Genomic DNA, 16,751 nt, shown 5'->3' with positions numbered 1-16,751 from the left:
GTGAGCATTGATTCACTGCATGGTTTTGATTTGCAAGTTGTATAGAAATGCTAGTATGTTACAGTTAATTTAAAAAAAACCCCTTAAATTGATTTTTGTTGAAATTTATTGGTTTTAGCCTACAACCAGCATCCCTGCTTAGCTGAGAATCTTGAGAAATCAATGGGCTGCTCTTTCACATGAGGGCAATCTGTTTACTCAAGCAGGCTGATGAAAAAGGAAATGTCTGAATTACTTTCTCTGTAGCACTTAAACTACCAAAGTATTTCTAAGCAATGAGAATACTGATTTTGTGTGCTTGAAAATCAAATGCTTTCTCACTTGAATTCTAAAAGTATGCTTAAGATTACTTTGAAGCATTTTTAAGAAAAATTTAAGCAGTCTTTTCAAAGAATAAACACTAAGTGTTTGTGTTTTCTCTGCCCAGTTTGTTTTCCTCACCTATGTGCTTGGAGTGGCCTGGCTCGGGGTCTTCGGCTTCTCCGCTGTGCCTGTCTTTATGTTCTATAACATCTGGTCAACTTGTGAAGTCATCAAATCTTTTCAGACCAATATGACAGTTCCAGGGGACCAGATCTGCGTGGACATCAGGCAATACGGTACTCGTTTTAATCCTGATTAAATCCTTTATCCGTCCTCCCCGGTCTGTCTTCAGTAGTTTTGTCTCAGCCTCATCAGCTGAATCAAATGCAGAAGCATCTTCTATCTCTGAATGTGCTATTACTTTTCTAATTAATTCACATTACACTGATCTCTTTCCAGATGCAATCAATTTAACTGAACTGACAAGTCACTTATCTGAAATGATTTTGTAGCAGGTTCCAATACTGCAATATTAGGTTTGAAAATAGATCAGCCTCAAAATAAACTGCTTGGACACAGTGCAGAGAAACAGATAACCAGATTGTGGATTTTGAACCCATATGCAATATTCTGAACCCAATATTCTGTTCTTTCAGAAAACTGTTTTACATTTAAAGATGAAATAAACGTCTAAATGTTGCACTGACAATTACTTTCAGTTAAAAAACAAAAAAAAACAACTGCAATTAAAAGTCTGCCATAACTCATAATGAATTAATACTGCTTTCTGAGGACAGGCAGAAATCTGAGGGAGCTGGGACAATAACTTATAATAAGGTCAGGCTTTTCATTTCTTAAGGTGAGTTTTTCATGAAGTTAATCTTTTCAGCTTCCCTTATGCAGAAGATCTTTTGTCACCATTACTTCTGGCTTCATTCTAGCTAGCATTTTCTAGGAATGTTTCTTTCTTTGGACTAAGTTATTCAAAGCTGAGAAAATGGATTCAAAGTTGAAAAAGTAAGAAAGCTTGGCTTTGCTCTCCTGCTCAGGTAAGTGCAGTAGAAGAAAAGACACACTAATTATAAAAGCAAGCCTTCAAATCAGTTAAACATATACATTCTATTTTAGCAACTCACAGCAAGAGGCTGGGAGGACATTTTCTTCAGCAGCAAAGCCTAGGAGTGAAGGGAGATGTGCTCCTCCACCTTCCTGCTTCTCCTGGTTGTTCTGCAGCTGTATTAGTGCTGTACAGGGTTGTATTGTTCCCCTGATCAGTAAAACCATTTGGGTTTCAGTGCGTGATAGGAGAGATCAGCTCCCCAACAGACAACATGTGTCACTGAACTTTCCTCACATTTTTGTGTGGAAGCAGTAGCAAAAAGGCTGGAATTGTATGTAGCAGTTGCAGAGAAGCTGACTGGGAAGAAAATCCTATAAAATCTTTTTGAAAGCCATGCCATCCTGAGATAATTTCAATGGCCTGCCGCATATAGACTTGCTAATTCCAACCAGCTGGGTTGAAATGCAAAGTTTTATGGGAAAACAAACTGGGTTTCTCTTAATTCTAATAGTTTTGCTTAAGCTTTACATTTGTTACTGGCCTAAAAGTTGATGTTGTTTTAAATCTGCTAGATTCTGTTGACTTTTCAGACTTGCAATCATTTAAGAGAAGTCATTGGGAGTATATGAGGTGCAGCAGACTGAACTTTCTTGCAGCAGTGTTCATTTGATGCTTTTTACCTATTGGAACTAAACCAGAAAAAAATCCTGTAATTCTTCCCTCCAGCTCTGTATTCACACCCTTCCACAGTAGTTTCTTGTTCAAGTAGAACCTCATCTAGTAAGTGCTACCCTGAAAGGTGCCAAGTACCTCTGAGATGCAGATTCTCTCTTCTGTGCTGAGTGGGGGAGTAGGCAGAGTGTGCAACTGGACCCAAAGTGCAAAATCTCAACCAACTGTTAGGCTGCCAGATGGGAAAACTACATCTGAGAGTATGGCTTAGCAGCAGCCCTCAGTGTGAGGAGAAAGCATAACCTGAGGGAGTTGTTTGAATTCCTGCTGCCAGCTCCAAGCTGTTCTGGTCAACACACAGATGCCCAGAATGGGAACGCAACTGGCAAGTGAAAAAGATGAGAGGAATGGAAAGCCTGTGTTGATTGCTAAAATTAGTGGTTTCTTTTCTGTGGTATTTCAGGTATTATCCCTTGGAACGCTGTACCTGGCAAAGCCTGTGGCCCAATTTTAGAGAACATCTGCAACACGAATGAGGTACAGAAATGTAACCTGTGTGCAGCTTTTGCCTACGAGTCACTTGGGCACCATGTAATAATTGATGAAAGTTTTTCAAGAGAACTCATGCTAGTAGTATAAAGAGATTGCTTTAACTGTAACAATGAAGTAATTGTTACATCATCCAAAAAAAAAAATTATTTTAACACTTTTATTTTCTAAAGCTTTGCTACCATGCTGGAAAGATGGTTTTATTATCCTTATTCTCTAGAACACTTGAAATGCATTTTATACTATACCTAATGAATTACTTCAATGTTTTTAACATGTTTTTTTCTCTAGTTCTACATGTCTTATCACCTGTTCATTGTGGCTTGTGCTGGAGCTGGTGCCACTGTCATAGCATTGGTGGGTAGTATTTTTTGTTGTTTTAGAATTAAAAATGTTCATTTTAGCCTTAAGATGCTTTAAGATTAAATTTTGTATATATTAAAGGTAGTGATACTAGACATGAAGGGGGGTGAGCTGTAATCACCATTATTTGCTGCTATGGTTTGGTCATCACAAGTCAGCAGGTCCCCAGCTTTTGCCTTAGGAAGTCGCCTTAACCCGCCTCCCCCACACTTAGGAAAAAATTATTTGCATGTCCTTTCAAAATCCTACTTCTATCCACTATTTCTGCTTTTATTTCCACTATTTATTTTCATTTTTGTAGTTTATTTGATCAGCTGCTTATAACCTCTCGGTTTCCTTTGCCTGGAGCCAGGCAGATTGACTGGTCCAACCCTGCAGTGCCCGTTCCAGGTAGCGGCGGGGAAAAGGGACGTTGACAAGATGACTCGTTCCTATGCCTAACGCTTCCTTTAGTGGCCAGCTTCTAACCCTGTGCCAGCCAAGCCCTGGTGTAGTACTCACAACTGGCTGACAAAATGGCCTTAGGGCTTCTACTGGGTTATCCTCCCCAGAGAAATGGCAGGTTATTTATTTGCATCTTCACCCTGGAAGGAGCTCAGAGTAACAGCTGTTGTAAAAGTATCGAGAGTTGCCCAAGTGGGCTTGAGCCGTCACCTTGTTGTATCTTACTCTCCTGTATTTTGTTCTCTTCCACCAGCTGATCTACATGATGGCTACTACATATAACTATGCTGTTTTGAAGTTTAAGAGTCGGGAAGATTGCTGCACTAAATTCTAAATTGTATAAGCCCAGTAAAAAGCTGCATTGCGTAGCTTGAAATACCACTGACACCCTAGACTAAAAGTCTAGCTTTTTGGATTTTGTTACAGTAATTGTAAATAGCTTCAGTAAGCCTCGTTTAGCTTATCAAATTAATGAAATGACTTCTTGTATATGAACTATGATGTGGATGAGATCTGGCTATTTTTTCATGTTGAGAGGATTCAGTTACTGTAGGGGTGTTTATAAAGCATCCTTCTGAAAAGGGGATGTTTTCATTTCAGGTCTCCACTTGATTTCTTACAGTCATCTCAAACAAATACTGGAACAGTTCAGGGTCAGATGCATTAATTTATTCTTCGCCATGAACACCAAATACAAATGCCCCTAAGCATGCAAAATGTATATGTTGTGAAAGAAAAGGAATAATAAAGTAGTGCCAGTCGATGTTGGCAAAGGTCAGAAGCCCAGGTATTATGAATTAATTTGCTTGTATTTCCAAGTGATTCCATGGATGATGAAATCAATTATTTTCTCTTACTCTTTAGTGCATGCCAAATGATACTCTTTCTCTAAGAAAATAAATCCTTGCCTTAGCGCTGCGTAAAACAATCACATTCTTTCTTTTGGACCCTGAACTAGTAAGAAACAGCATATAAATAGCTTCTGCTCTTGTATAGCTGCACTTTAGTAACTGATTTCTCAGTAGCCAGATCTCAAAAATGTAAGTATGACTGCACAGGAAGCAAAACCATGCATAGATCACAGGGACCTTTTCACAGTGTTGGGGGGAAAAAAGAAGGAGAAGAATCAATGTTTTCAGATGTAGATGTTTTTGCATGAAGTATGGGCAAAAGAAGTTGGCAAGAGACGAATGCACAAACTAGAAAAACAAACACGTAATAATTTTAAAAAGAGAACCATTTGCTATACACAACTCTTCACCTGAGGTTGGACAATGGAAGCTTAAAAATGTAGCTATAAAAATACAGGATTAAGACTTCTTAACCCAGACATTGCATGCTTTTGCTTAGTTTTGGATTCATGTTTTGATGTTTAATTTTTCGATGTGTTAATGTAGCCTTGTTCACGTGAATAAAACAGTTCACAGTTTCAGGTTTTCTTCCAGGGGGAGGGTGGAATTCTCATCTGCTTGTTGAGGGAAAAGACCTGCCGGGCTCTGGGCTTGGATATGCATAAACACCACGACCTTAGAGAGCAGTTCTTCTGAGCACCTCGTAGTTTACAGATTCCATATACTGCCACGTACAAAACTGGTTTTCTGCTTCCCCCCATTCTGCATTTTAATTGACCGTACAACTCTGTAGCTCATTTTAATATTGTTGTACTAACTTTCTCTAAATTGTGAATAACCAACTGAATTATTAGCATGCCAAATTCTAGAGATCTTTGAAAAATAGCCTCTGTGCCTGTTTTAATAACAGAATGCTTATTAACGTAGAATAACTATTTTTTTTGGTCGTTATTTTAAAGAGCGTCTATTAATCTGACTAGCAGCTTGCTTTGCCTCTTGACATGCTCACTCGCCATCATGCTCACCCTTCTCTTCCAGATCCACTTCCTCATGATACTGTCTTCTAACTGGGCCTACTTAAAGGATGCAAGCAAAATGCAGGCCTACCAAGATATCAAAGCAAAAGAAGAGCAGGAGCTTCAGGATATCCAGTCTCGGTCTAAAGAGCAACTCAATTCTTACACATAAATGTTTGCCACAATAATTCAGCAGAAGAGTTCTGTAGCTCTGACAAATCAGCAAATAGCTGCTCTGCAGTACAGATGTGTGTCTAGCAAACGAAAATAGAGAGAAGTGTAAAAGCTTCACATTCCAGCTCCTGGAAAACTTTTTCAGGGAAATTGTCCCATTGGTAATCTTCCATCCTTTCTAAAAGAGAATGGAGGGTTTATTCCAGGCATTTTAAAAGGCAACACTTTACAAAAAGTGACCAAATTATTCTTCTTTGAGACTTGGTATTTAATATTTGACTTGTTCCAGAGCATGAGGCCCTGCACAAAACGGTGGCGGGTGCCCCAGCCGAGCAGGCAGTAGATCTGTGCAGACCTCGGGCACGCGCACGGTGTGTGACTGAGCACCTCCCAAAAGAACCCATGCCCAGCTGGAATTTCTGAGAGGAGCTCGTGTGTGTGTGTGATGGCACAGCTCCAGCACCTCCCAGGTGGTGCAGGGGGGCTGTTTGGGAACGCCCCGCACCTGGGCCACGGGAGCAGCTGCACTCCTGTGCCACACACTGCCACGATGAAGCCGTCGCAGCCCTGTGCTCACCTGAGGGTCCAGCAGATCTCCCAAGTTCTAATCTTTTTATTAACTATTTAATGGAATGTAGATCCCTGGATCTGGATAATGTTCCCCTTCTTTGAAAATAAATGTCAGCTTTGCCTTAATATTTATTTTCTATAAATGTTGTAGCATTTATATAGTGGCAGGAGACCATTATCCTACATTTTAAGTAAGTGAAAGTGTTACCTTATTAAAATGACACTGATCTGACAATTCCAAATGAGCGGATGAGAAAGTTTGCAGAGTTTTACACAAACAATAAAATTTGCAGCCATAAAAATAATACAGGATGTCCACCTTTCTCTATCTTGGTGCTTAGCAAATTTATAGTCAGTGCTTATGTGTTTTCCTTTTTACAAATCAGTTAGCACACTAAGAAAACGTGGTGTTCAGAAAAAAAAACAACAAACAAACTGGTGCCATTTTAAAGTCATTTCCCATAGAAGTCTGCCTTCTAATTAATGTTTTTTTTCAGAAGCATTCAGTGATATCTTGAGTATTAGTGATGGTATATTTGGTGTTTGTTCTATATGATATATATATATATATATATAAATGTTGGGGGGGAAAAGTAAAAATAGATCATTCATTTGAAAAAAATTAAATATTCAAGTCATACCCCTGCTAAGCTGACGTGTGGTTTGGTAGTTTTGACTGGTTGCTGAATATACATCAAAGGAAGCACAAATTCCTTCAAATCAGTATTAAGAGAAAAGGCATTTTTTGGGGGGTATTAACTTCAAATATAATTTCTTTTGTTAACTATTGAAGTCTAATTTGACAGTTTCAAAAAAGGGGCAAAGTTGATTGATGTAGAGCAAATATGACAAAATAGCCTAGTGTATGTTCTTACCTGTTGCATGAAGGAGACATTTCTACAGCAATGCAGGTGATGTTCTAGCCCAGTGTTTGCATAAGGGTAATAATGGAGGCAGTGTCTTAAAGCCTAATTCTTTTCTAATTCAGTGTAGCTATTACTGGGAGTTTTTGAAGTTTTGTTTAAGTAGTCTAATATTTTTATGTAAAGAGCATTAAATTTTGCTATGTATAAATTTTTGTAACCTAACAGTGAATCAATATTTTCTATCAGTGCCAAGGGCTTCCTGTAGTTACATCCAAGTGTTAAAATAAATATTTGTAGATAATAGACAACACTTGTGTATGCTTATTTGAACCCAGACCTACAGTTACTCCATGGCAGTGCATCTCTAGGCTTTATGTCTCTAGCTGAGGTGAAACACATTCTGTTCCAGAGCTCCCTGCCCTCCTGCACGGGGCAGGGCTGCTCTGCAGGTGCAGCTGCAGCAGCAGTTGTGTGCAGCATGCAGTAGTGGTAGTTGTTCCAGGCCAGCATAATGCAACAAGCACTACCCCTTCCCAAAATCCAACTGGAGCAGTCACTCAGAGATTCTGTAAAGGCCAGAGTGGCTGCAACGGCAAATTAAGCAACATGCAAAATCAGAGTAACCACATCATCACACTTTAGCTTCATTTCAAAAAGCAAAGTTTGTATCTGTCACAGTTTTGGTACATTGTGTTTAAACATCCAGCAAATTCAAGACAGAACTTTGGTTTTTTGCCCCTAAATTCTGTCAAACTCGGCTTCATGTTCTTGTAGTTAGGTCAAGAGGAGCAGCCTCAAATGCAGTGCAAGTTGTAATATATGCTGCCACCCAAAATTACTTCATTGATAAAAACTACTGTATTTTATACTGTAAATAAAGTTTAATGATCTTGCCTATAATCTACCTACAAAATACAAAGCTTAAATAAAGATGAGTTAAATAGCATTTTTATTTTAATCTCTCCATTCTGGGCTGGTTAATACCAACGAGGTGATACATGAGAGGGGCTGCTTTTGAAAGTGGCTCCTGCCCCTGCCGTGCAGCAGAAGGAACACCTTATTTTGGGTCTGTCACACTCAGTGCTCTGAAGCTGTGTGAGCCAAGTGCCTCCATGTGACAGCAGGTAATGATGAGAGAATTTTTTCTTCCTTTCATCCACACTTGGAACCATTTGGAGAAGGGGTTGGGGGGCGGGGGTTGGCAAAATGGACAAAGTTTAGAGGAATTCAGTGCCAACACAAATCTACCCAAACATACTGATCAGCTTCTGTTCCCTGCTTTGTTCTTTCTCTCACCCCACCCAAGGGCTTCCTCCTGGATTAGTAACACATCAGGACTCCCTGTTTGAAATGAATGACTGAAGTGATGAAACAGATCAAAATCTGCTTTATTAATTTATAATTACACAGCCTGTAGTGTTGGTGCCTAACATTTATTAAAGGCACAAAACTACTTTAAAAATATCTTTCTCATAATAATAATAAAAATTTAAAAAACAGTAGCTGTTGTTCACCAGAAGCTTTCATCCACGTCTCCATGAGAAATGTCTGCAAGACTATATTGATTACAGGAGGGAGGAAAATAAAAGTGGTATGAGTCCAATGTAGTTTATCTTAGATCTTAATACTCATTTTAAAACAGAAGTTAAGAGACTGCCTTTGCTGTTTCAGTGAACTGCTGGCAATAAAACCAACCCTAAAGGAGGAGGATTTAGGCCTTCATTTACTGAAAGCCATCACCTATACCTCAAAGAGCAGAACTATCTTCTGTAGTGCTCACCAAGTGAAAACAACACAACTGGTGCCAATTCAGGAGCAGCAGGGGAGGGTCTGTTATGTTTAACAGCACAGACAGTAGTGAATCATTACTATGGTTATAGTGAACCTCTATGGGTTTTTTTTTTCCCTAACTGCTCCATATTTTTTTACTAATTTTCAATTCTACATCTTGGAAAAAAATGAAAGATTTGGAGGAGGATTGTTTGGTTTTTCTCTTGCAAGCAACTAAAAGGCACATCTGTTTCTATCAATGCCTAGAAAGAACCAGAGGAAATGCCTGGGTTGTTGTGACCCAGTGCAGGCAGACAAAATCTCTGAATAAAGCATCTTAAAAGTCCACAATGCTACTGAAAAATCAAAGCTAGGAACAGACTATAGGTGAGGTGCAGCACAGACAAACTTTTACCCAGGGTGTCACCATCCAAGAACAATCCCTCAAACTCCAGCTCTCTGTGGAAAAGTTTGGAGTGCCACAACTAGTGAAACAGATCATAACTGCAGCTCTCAGATGAGAGTTACATACAGTGCTTAACTTGCATGTACAAGAATTGGAAGGATCCTCAATTTTTCTGACACAATTGCTTTTGATTAATAATTTATTTTGGTTTCTAAGGAGGCAGATGTCTCTTAACATAATTCATACTAAATCTATTACAACTATATATAGAGTTATTATTATTATTTGTTAATATAGAGTACTAGAAATGATTAATACATGAGCCTTACCTGTCATCATTTTCAGTAGACAGAAGTCCTTCTGAAGGTGACCCTTCTCTTATTTCTTCTTTTTTTGAATCCTGGTAACCAAGAGGAAAATACACTTCATCTAACCAGTTCTAATGTCAAAGTGATCTAATAATAGTATCTGGATTTTTAAGGCTCGTAATTGAAAATGAAAATCTTCCAAAGGACCAAACCCATTTCTACAAATGCTACACTGGATCTAGAATAGTAACACTTTGGAAATTTAGACTGGGATCATGGCAGAACAAAAGCATCCTGTATTCCTTCACTGAAGTAATGTCCACCCATACCTCTTCTTTGACAGTCCAATTTTCCATTTTGCCAGAATAAATTCTGTTGTGTTAGAAGAACACAACCTGGCATATGTAGGTTCAAACTGTATTTAAACACAGTTGAAGCTAAAAATTGAGGACTTTTAAATACTGTCCTAGTACCTTAAAAAACAAATTAATAAACCCCCCCACCCAGAGGATACCAGTAACCCTTACAAAACAAGGTTTTCTGTGTTTTTTCTTTTGGCTCATCACACTTTTTCAATACAAATCCAAACACTCTGCTCTGCAGGTTGTTACATAAAGTTTATAAATTAAGAAAAAATTAAATGTGAATATTGTTTTCATTCTAAGCATGCCTAGCAAGACACAAATGTGGTCAATATTATGTTTGAGACCGTGTTTTGAGAATAATCACCTTGTTTGCCTGTTCCTGCTCTCTGCTCTGCTGAATTATTCTCATGTATTTTTCTAATGGATTGGAAGGAGGATCCTTTCCATTATTTTCAGCAGCAGTGTTACTATGCTCAGATTTTACTCCCTCTTTAACTTCTGTTTCTTCATCTGTTTTCATCAAGTCTTGGATATACTTTAAGACAAAAAAATAAAAATAAATACTGATTAGAAAAATACATTTATACCTTACTACCTGCAATACATGCAGAATTTCTCATTAAAAAAACTCAGTAAAACATGCCAGTCTAAACAGTATTAAACAGGACCTAAAAATCCAGAACACTAAACATTAAGTGTTTAGGCTCAAAGGGATTGAAGCAAAGTCAAGGTCTCCTTATACCCTCTGCTTCCCAGAGTACCATGGAAGTCCTGACAGATGGACATGAACATATTCTGGTGGTGTCCCCAACCTGCAGTGGCCACACCACAGAGACAGCAAATGTTCAGTTTGTTCCAACAGCATGGTGACAGTGGCCATAAAATTGTAGCTTCCATGAGGCAGGGAAGGAAAGGCATCTGTTTTCAGTGAAAAAGTCACTTGGCATAAGGAGACACTCTAGTGAGACTCTGGTTAATCACACAAGTACATAAAATAACTTAGCCTCTACTACTTTCACTTTATGGAATAAAAATCTACTTTTAAACAAGTAACACATATAGCAATCCTAAAATGCCAGCCACTACAAAGCTGCATTACTGTCAGAAATTAAATTACCGCCTCTTCGTTAAGCTTTTCCACTTCTTTTTGCTCGCTTTCCAAAGCTTCCTGTTGTTCTTTCTCTTTCCTTTCTTCTCCCGCTTTCCTTTCTTCTTCTAAGTTTTCCTCAACTTCTTTGTTCTGTTCTTCAATCTGCCTTTGATCCAGCACCGCTGTGAAAAATGATTTCAACATCTGTGCTTTGATTTATGCAGTTCAGTACCCACTACGAGAGCATACAAATCAGTACCAGGTTCCTGTACAACGTTAACAGCAAATGAAAAACAACTGCATACACTGTTTGTACATGCACTGAACTTACTCTTGGGTATGGGGTAATGTGTTTTCCCACCTCCAAACATTTTCTAGTCTTATAAACGACTCATCAAGAGTTAAAGAGTAGAGCCAAAGCACAGGCCAGAGATTTGACAGATCTGTATGCTTCTCTTGCCTTTCATGGCTCTTCTTATTAAACAAACCTTTATTATCCCAAAGTCCATGGTACTGTATTCTTTCCCCCTCTGCTTTATAAACATAAAGAATTGTATCCAACTACACTGCAAAGTATCTAAAACCCCTTGCAAAATTATTGCAGGACATGCTGCTGATACAACCAATGTATTTAAAAAGCTGTGTACAAAGAACAGCATTAGATAGCAATGAGATGGGCAAACTGAGGACTGGGAATCATGAGAAGCTAGAAAGCCCTTCTCTAAAACAAAAATAACCATAATGTTTTCATCTAGAACAATTATAAAAGCAGCGTATGCTGACTATATTTGAGATATTATTCTCATCTAGCCAAAGAATTCAAACTGCATTGTGATAACACAGTTCACCAGCAGAGACAAGAGTAAATTTAAAAAAAATTCAGACAAGCAGTACATAAAATTCTTCAAAACATTTAATGTCTCATTCCTATCAAGAGCAGAAATTATATTTAATAATTATCCTAAAGAAAAAATAATCATCTCACAAGAGGCTGGATGGTGGGGTGGGATGGGTGGCAAGAATGTTTAAATTAAAAGCAAATTTAACTAAAACCACGATGAAAAAAGTCATCCTCATACAAGAAAGCAAAGCACTCCTTTCTCTTTATTACAAAAATGGCACTTTCTGGAAAATTTTTCAACCACACCAGTCTACATACCTACAGACTCTTAAATATTTGGCTTTCTGTGTTACACATTTGACATTTTAAAAGGGTACTTTCTTTTGTGTCTGAGTGGAGAACTCACTTAAGTCCTGCAGTGAAGTGGCTGTTGCTGGCACAGGGGCTGTGACACAGTTTCCATCGACAATGTCCCCAGATGGATGCAAGACATCACTTTCACACTCCTCTGGTATGTCCCTCTGATCTGGAGAAGAAATTGGAACAATGGCTTCATTATATTGTAATTGCAAAAGTGGAGCACAGCAATGGACAGAGAGTGTGGGAATGGCTAAATTAGAACACAAAAATATCAGCACTAATTGAGCATTTTCCCTTCAGCTCGATCATCTCCCTGCGAATTAAGAATTATCCTAGGCTGTACTTGCTTCCTTAATTACAGAATTGTTAGTTTTGAAATTGGCTATTGGAACACATTTGTTTATAAAGCCAAAACTGTAGAAATATACAACAGAAACCCAAGATGTTTTCATTTCTTTACATAATCAAGATACAAGTAACAGAAAAATTGTATATCCAAGTTCAGCTCATCGTTTTTATGCATATAAAAATAATCTTCAACTATGTGGTCACACACTCTTTAATGGGGTCCTTGCCTTCTTCAGTGCACAGGATGGATGCTGCTAACTCAGATATTCTACATTATACTGTCTTTTCACTGTGCAAGGTTGGCTCTGAATTCACAAAAACACAATCACTGTCCTTTCTCTTTGATTACTGCTGTGATATTGAACTGCTTTTAAATTACTGATTTGCAAATATGCAGAGTGCTATTATTTCACTTGATGGGAGACAGAAAACAAGAGCTAAAACAAGATGTGGCCATTACCTCTAGATAGTCAGCCTGGAATACACAGGACCATTCTCCCAAGCACTTTGTGTCACATAGCACAGATACTCTATATAGCTCTAGGTTTTGGGTAAAGCTTTAGAAAACATCCATTTTCATCCTTCATATACTAGCAATGTCTCAAGCTTTTGTCTTTTTCACATAATAATAAAACTGAAATATTTTACATGAAAAAACCCAAGTCAACCAAAGTGATCAGCCTCTCTCTCTCTCTCTCTCTAAATGGTTGAAATTTCTTTAAACTAAAACTCTTTTAAAGGAACTATAGATGAAAGCATAACAGAAAATTTTTGTCAAGCTGCCATTCTAAGTTAGGAGAATGTTTTCAGTTTCTTATCAAAGCAAGAGGAATTCCTACCAGCTTCACCTAGGAAAATAAATTCTATATATGGGGTATTTTGTAACAAAAACAATGGGCCATCACACTCAAAAAAAATCTATTGTGTTTTGTTGCTCTCTTAATTCTAAAGCTATCAACGACAACAATGACAACATATGAGGCACCAATAAGCATCAGGTGTATTTAAATTAAAAAAATAATTTCATAAATTTGTCCCAGTTAAATATTACTTCTAACTTCAAAATGACTACTAACAGCATAAACAAACAAACAAACCCAAACCAGAACCATTAATAATAAAAAAACAAATTAACTACTCTGCAAAGGAGGAAAAAAGGTAACTGTACACTTTCACTCCCTTCTTAAGGGTGGACAGCAAGAGATACATTATTCCCTTAAGACAAGCACATCACGCAGAAACAGTTGCTGCCAAGATAATCTGTTGATCTTTTCTTTCTAGAACTCACAGCAGGACTAAAAGACTTCCATATTTTCATATTTTCTGGTACCCCTTTAAATCACTGATTTTTTTTTTTTTTTTACTGTTATTAACTTCATCCTTCACTGTATCTTTTTTTTTTGTATTTACTTCTTACATTTTACTTTCTTACCTACCCTGAAATTACCCTGTAACTTCTCCTGAGCCACTTCCTCCCCTTTTCAGCCAACATGATTTCCTCCTACATATTGAGATTGTCTTTTGATGTAGGCTCACCCAACTGAAGTACTGTTGATTGAGAAATCATCAGCATATGTGAATTCTTACAATTATTGACCACCACAACCACCAAATGATTCATTAGTACCTCACTTGGGCATAGCATCTACTCAGCCCTAATTGCCAAGAAAATGCCAGTCTGTTGTCAAATGTAATAAAATAAAAGTCAAATGTGTAATGTATTCCCAAAAGTCTCCCATACAAAATTTAACAAATAAATATAAGTCTAATTAAAATGTGAGATGAGTAGAAACCATTAGTGGCTACAGGCTTGGTTCATATTCAAATAATGCATTTAAAGCTGATAAAAGAAATAAATGAGAGAAATAAAACCAGCTGAGTAAGGACTAAAGCTCCACAGAGAAATGCACAGATGAGGCATTATCTGCTGCCAGTTATCACTAAACACTAACAGCACATCTGCTATTTAAACAAACATAGTTTTTGGGTTGCTTGCTTTTAAAATACTGAAAGCCATATTCTCACAGGGTCAGGAGAGTGAGCAAGGGCTCCACTCCATCTTCCATATGACCTAAACACAACCGAAAGAATTAGCCATTCTGAAAACATTCACACCAGATAGAATCACTGGTTTCAAAGAAAATACCCCTAACTCTCCCATACAACAATCACAATCTCATCACCACCTGTGAGTTTAGTCACACCACACCATGCCACATGTCCACCAAGCCTCAGGACTCTGCAGACCTTATGAAATCTGGAAATAGGAGGGTGAGCTGGCTGTTCACATCTTCCTCATCTTCATTTACCTTAAACCCACAGTTTCATGGGAGATAAGGCTGCTAAGGTTCAACATTAGGATGTCACTCAAAACTAAGTAAGGCCTGTAACTGCTTCTATTTCTCACTCCATATACAAATGGCTATAAAGGAAATCAAGTTTGATTACCCTCTTCTTTCTACACTACCTTAGTTACAGCAAAGATTTTTGAAAACCAACCCTGCAGCATACAGAGGGAAGAAAACATTTCATAGCCTGCAATCAACAGAGAGAAGAAATGCAAATAAATGAAATACTGACCTCAGAGAAAAAAAAAATTCAAAAGAATTCAGGTTTCAGTAACTGAACCATGTGTTCCAAAACTACTCAGAGATGCTGATTAATGACAGCATAACTGCAAGAATTCTTTCTTCCCACATTTTCATGCAACCTTAAGCAATTTCTAATTCATACCACTATTTAAGCCTCAGTTACTGAAGGAAAAATCAAGAGTGCATGCAATAGCTACAGAAACCTATCTTTAGGCTTATAGAATTTAGTTCACATACTAATACACTTTTCTGTTTAAAAAAAGTTCTACACCTTTTCAAAACATTCAAAAGCAACCATCAGACCTACAGTATAAATCAGAACAAGGTTATGCAAGATTTCTGAACAAATTTATGTTAGAAATTTCAGAACCAACTCAATTTAATGTCTGCTTATTACTATATACACTTACCTAAAGATGCAAGAATGAAGAAATTTAATACCCCATCATCTGAGACACTGGTTTTCCCTAATTCCAAAATCAGTCAGAAATTTTTCTCTCCAACTACATTCTTAAAACTATGAAGACATTTTTCCTATAACTGTTAAGCCTTAAGGTGTTAAACAAACTGTCTGAAATGCACTAAAACTTACCTTCAAGAGTAGAAATGTGTTCTTCAAGATCCTCATACCTTAGTTCCTCTGGTTTGTGAATATCACTGAGATCTTGTTCATCTGTTTGTTGACTCTGAAGTCTGAAAAAAATAAGGAATAATATAAATAAGTTAATAAACATAAATGCTGAACTTCTAAGCAAATAGCCATCTGAAATTCACTCACATGCTAAGGAACAGACTAAACCAAACCTAAAATCAGTGAAACTTTCTGACTCAAGGTATTTCAATCCAGTTCTCCAACTTACACCCAAAGTCCACTGCATTCCCCTTCAGCCTTTCCCTAAGGTCTTTATGTGACATAATTTTATTACATTAAAATAAAATAAAGAGAGTACAAAAATATGTAAAAAAGGAGAAATATAATGAATTGTGACAGTCAACTGAAACGAAGAAATTTGCCTTTTTAAGCTTTGTGTTACAGTTTAATTCCCATTTTGATGTCATCTTAACAGATGTTTTTGAAATGTATTAGGATTAGATGTCTGGCAAAACAAGAGACGCAGGGGTGAAAATGTGGGTTCTATCAAAATGGGGTTAGTGCCCTCGTTCTAAATCCCCGTTTATCTCATCACAAAGATAATGTGAAAGAACAATGCCTCCCACGTGACCCAGCTACTAAACTCTGGCCAGAACCAGAACAGCAAAAGGAGTGCAGGTCACTAATGAAATTCAGCATCAGCACTTCATAAAGGGGCTTACTTCACACCAGCTGGTGCTCTTCATCACAGCCTGTTTGTGCTTACAATTTCTAAGGAATACAGGTCTTCCACAGGGCAAGGGTGGAGAACAAACAATACAAACAATACAAAACCCCCAACAATGAGATTTGTTCATAAGCAAAAAGTGAATCTGGGCACAGACAAAGAAATCTGCATTGCCAGAAGGATAGTTCAGTGATTTCAGTGGGGAAAAATACCCTGTAAATTAAACAGGACAGAGTTCAAGTTTGGAAATCTATTTCATGTTTTGAGTCTTTCCTTCACAGAAATGGTTAAGTGCTAAATAATTCTTAAGGGTGTGAAGTTCAAAGACATGCATATCACTTTCCTCAATACTGTGTCCTGCAACACTGCTAGAAAGACAGAGGACCCAATGCCTCAGTGACGACCCTCAACTGGTTTCTTCTGGCCTAAACAAATGAACAAACAAAAAATTAGGTAATTATCTGCCTTATCACTCCAGTCTTCCT

General features: G+C 37.7%; 2 protein-coding genes across 12 annotated transcripts in view; one reads left to right on the top strand and one right to left on the bottom strand.

Annotated features, from left to right (window-relative positions):
• The window catches only part of GPM6B (glycoprotein M6B), a 108,010-nt gene extending 100,196 nt beyond the window's left edge, over positions 1-7,814 (top strand). For 6 of the 9 annotated variants that reach the window (XM_038141771.1, XM_038141765.1, XM_038141808.1 and 3 more), the window contains 4 exons: positions 428-599; positions 2,499-2,572; positions 2,876-2,941; positions 5,281-7,814. In XM_038141771.1, the coding sequence (XP_037997699.1) occupies positions 428-599; positions 2,499-2,572; positions 2,876-2,941; positions 5,281-5,430 (462 nt within the window). In that variant the 3' untranslated portion in view covers positions 5,431-7,814. Of the gene's footprint in view, positions 1-427; positions 600-2,498; positions 2,573-2,875; positions 2,942-3,644 lie in introns of all 9 variants that reach the window. The other 3 variants (XM_038141778.1, XM_038141818.1, XM_038141837.1) reach the window with 1 other exon arrangement.
• OFD1 (OFD1 centriole and centriolar satellite protein) overlaps positions 6,552-16,751 on the bottom strand; it is a 31,318-nt gene continuing 21,118 nt past the window's right edge. The window contains exons 17-22 of one of the 3 annotated variants that reach the window (XM_038141742.1): positions 15,540-15,640; positions 12,055-12,174; positions 10,835-10,989; positions 10,082-10,252; positions 9,374-9,444; positions 6,552-8,424 (exon numbers count right to left, since the gene is read on the bottom strand). In XM_038141742.1, the coding sequence (XP_037997670.1) occupies positions 8,379-8,424; positions 9,374-9,444; positions 10,082-10,252; positions 10,835-10,989; positions 12,055-12,174; positions 15,540-15,640 (664 nt within the window). In that variant the 3' untranslated portion in view covers positions 6,552-8,378. Of the gene's footprint in view, positions 8,425-9,373; positions 9,445-10,081; positions 10,253-10,834; positions 11,043-12,054; positions 12,175-15,539; positions 15,641-16,751 lie in introns of those variants that run through there. The other 2 variants (XM_038141753.1, XM_038141758.1) reach the window with 2 other exon arrangements.

Source organism: Motacilla alba, chromosome 1 (assembly GCF_015832195.1).
Source record: "Motacilla alba alba isolate MOTALB_02 chromosome 1, Motacilla_alba_V1.0_pri, whole genome shotgun sequence".
Taxonomy (NCBI): Eukaryota; Metazoa; Chordata; class Aves; order Passeriformes; family Motacillidae; genus Motacilla; species Motacilla alba.
This window is presented reverse-complemented; position numbering and strand designations above follow the sequence as displayed.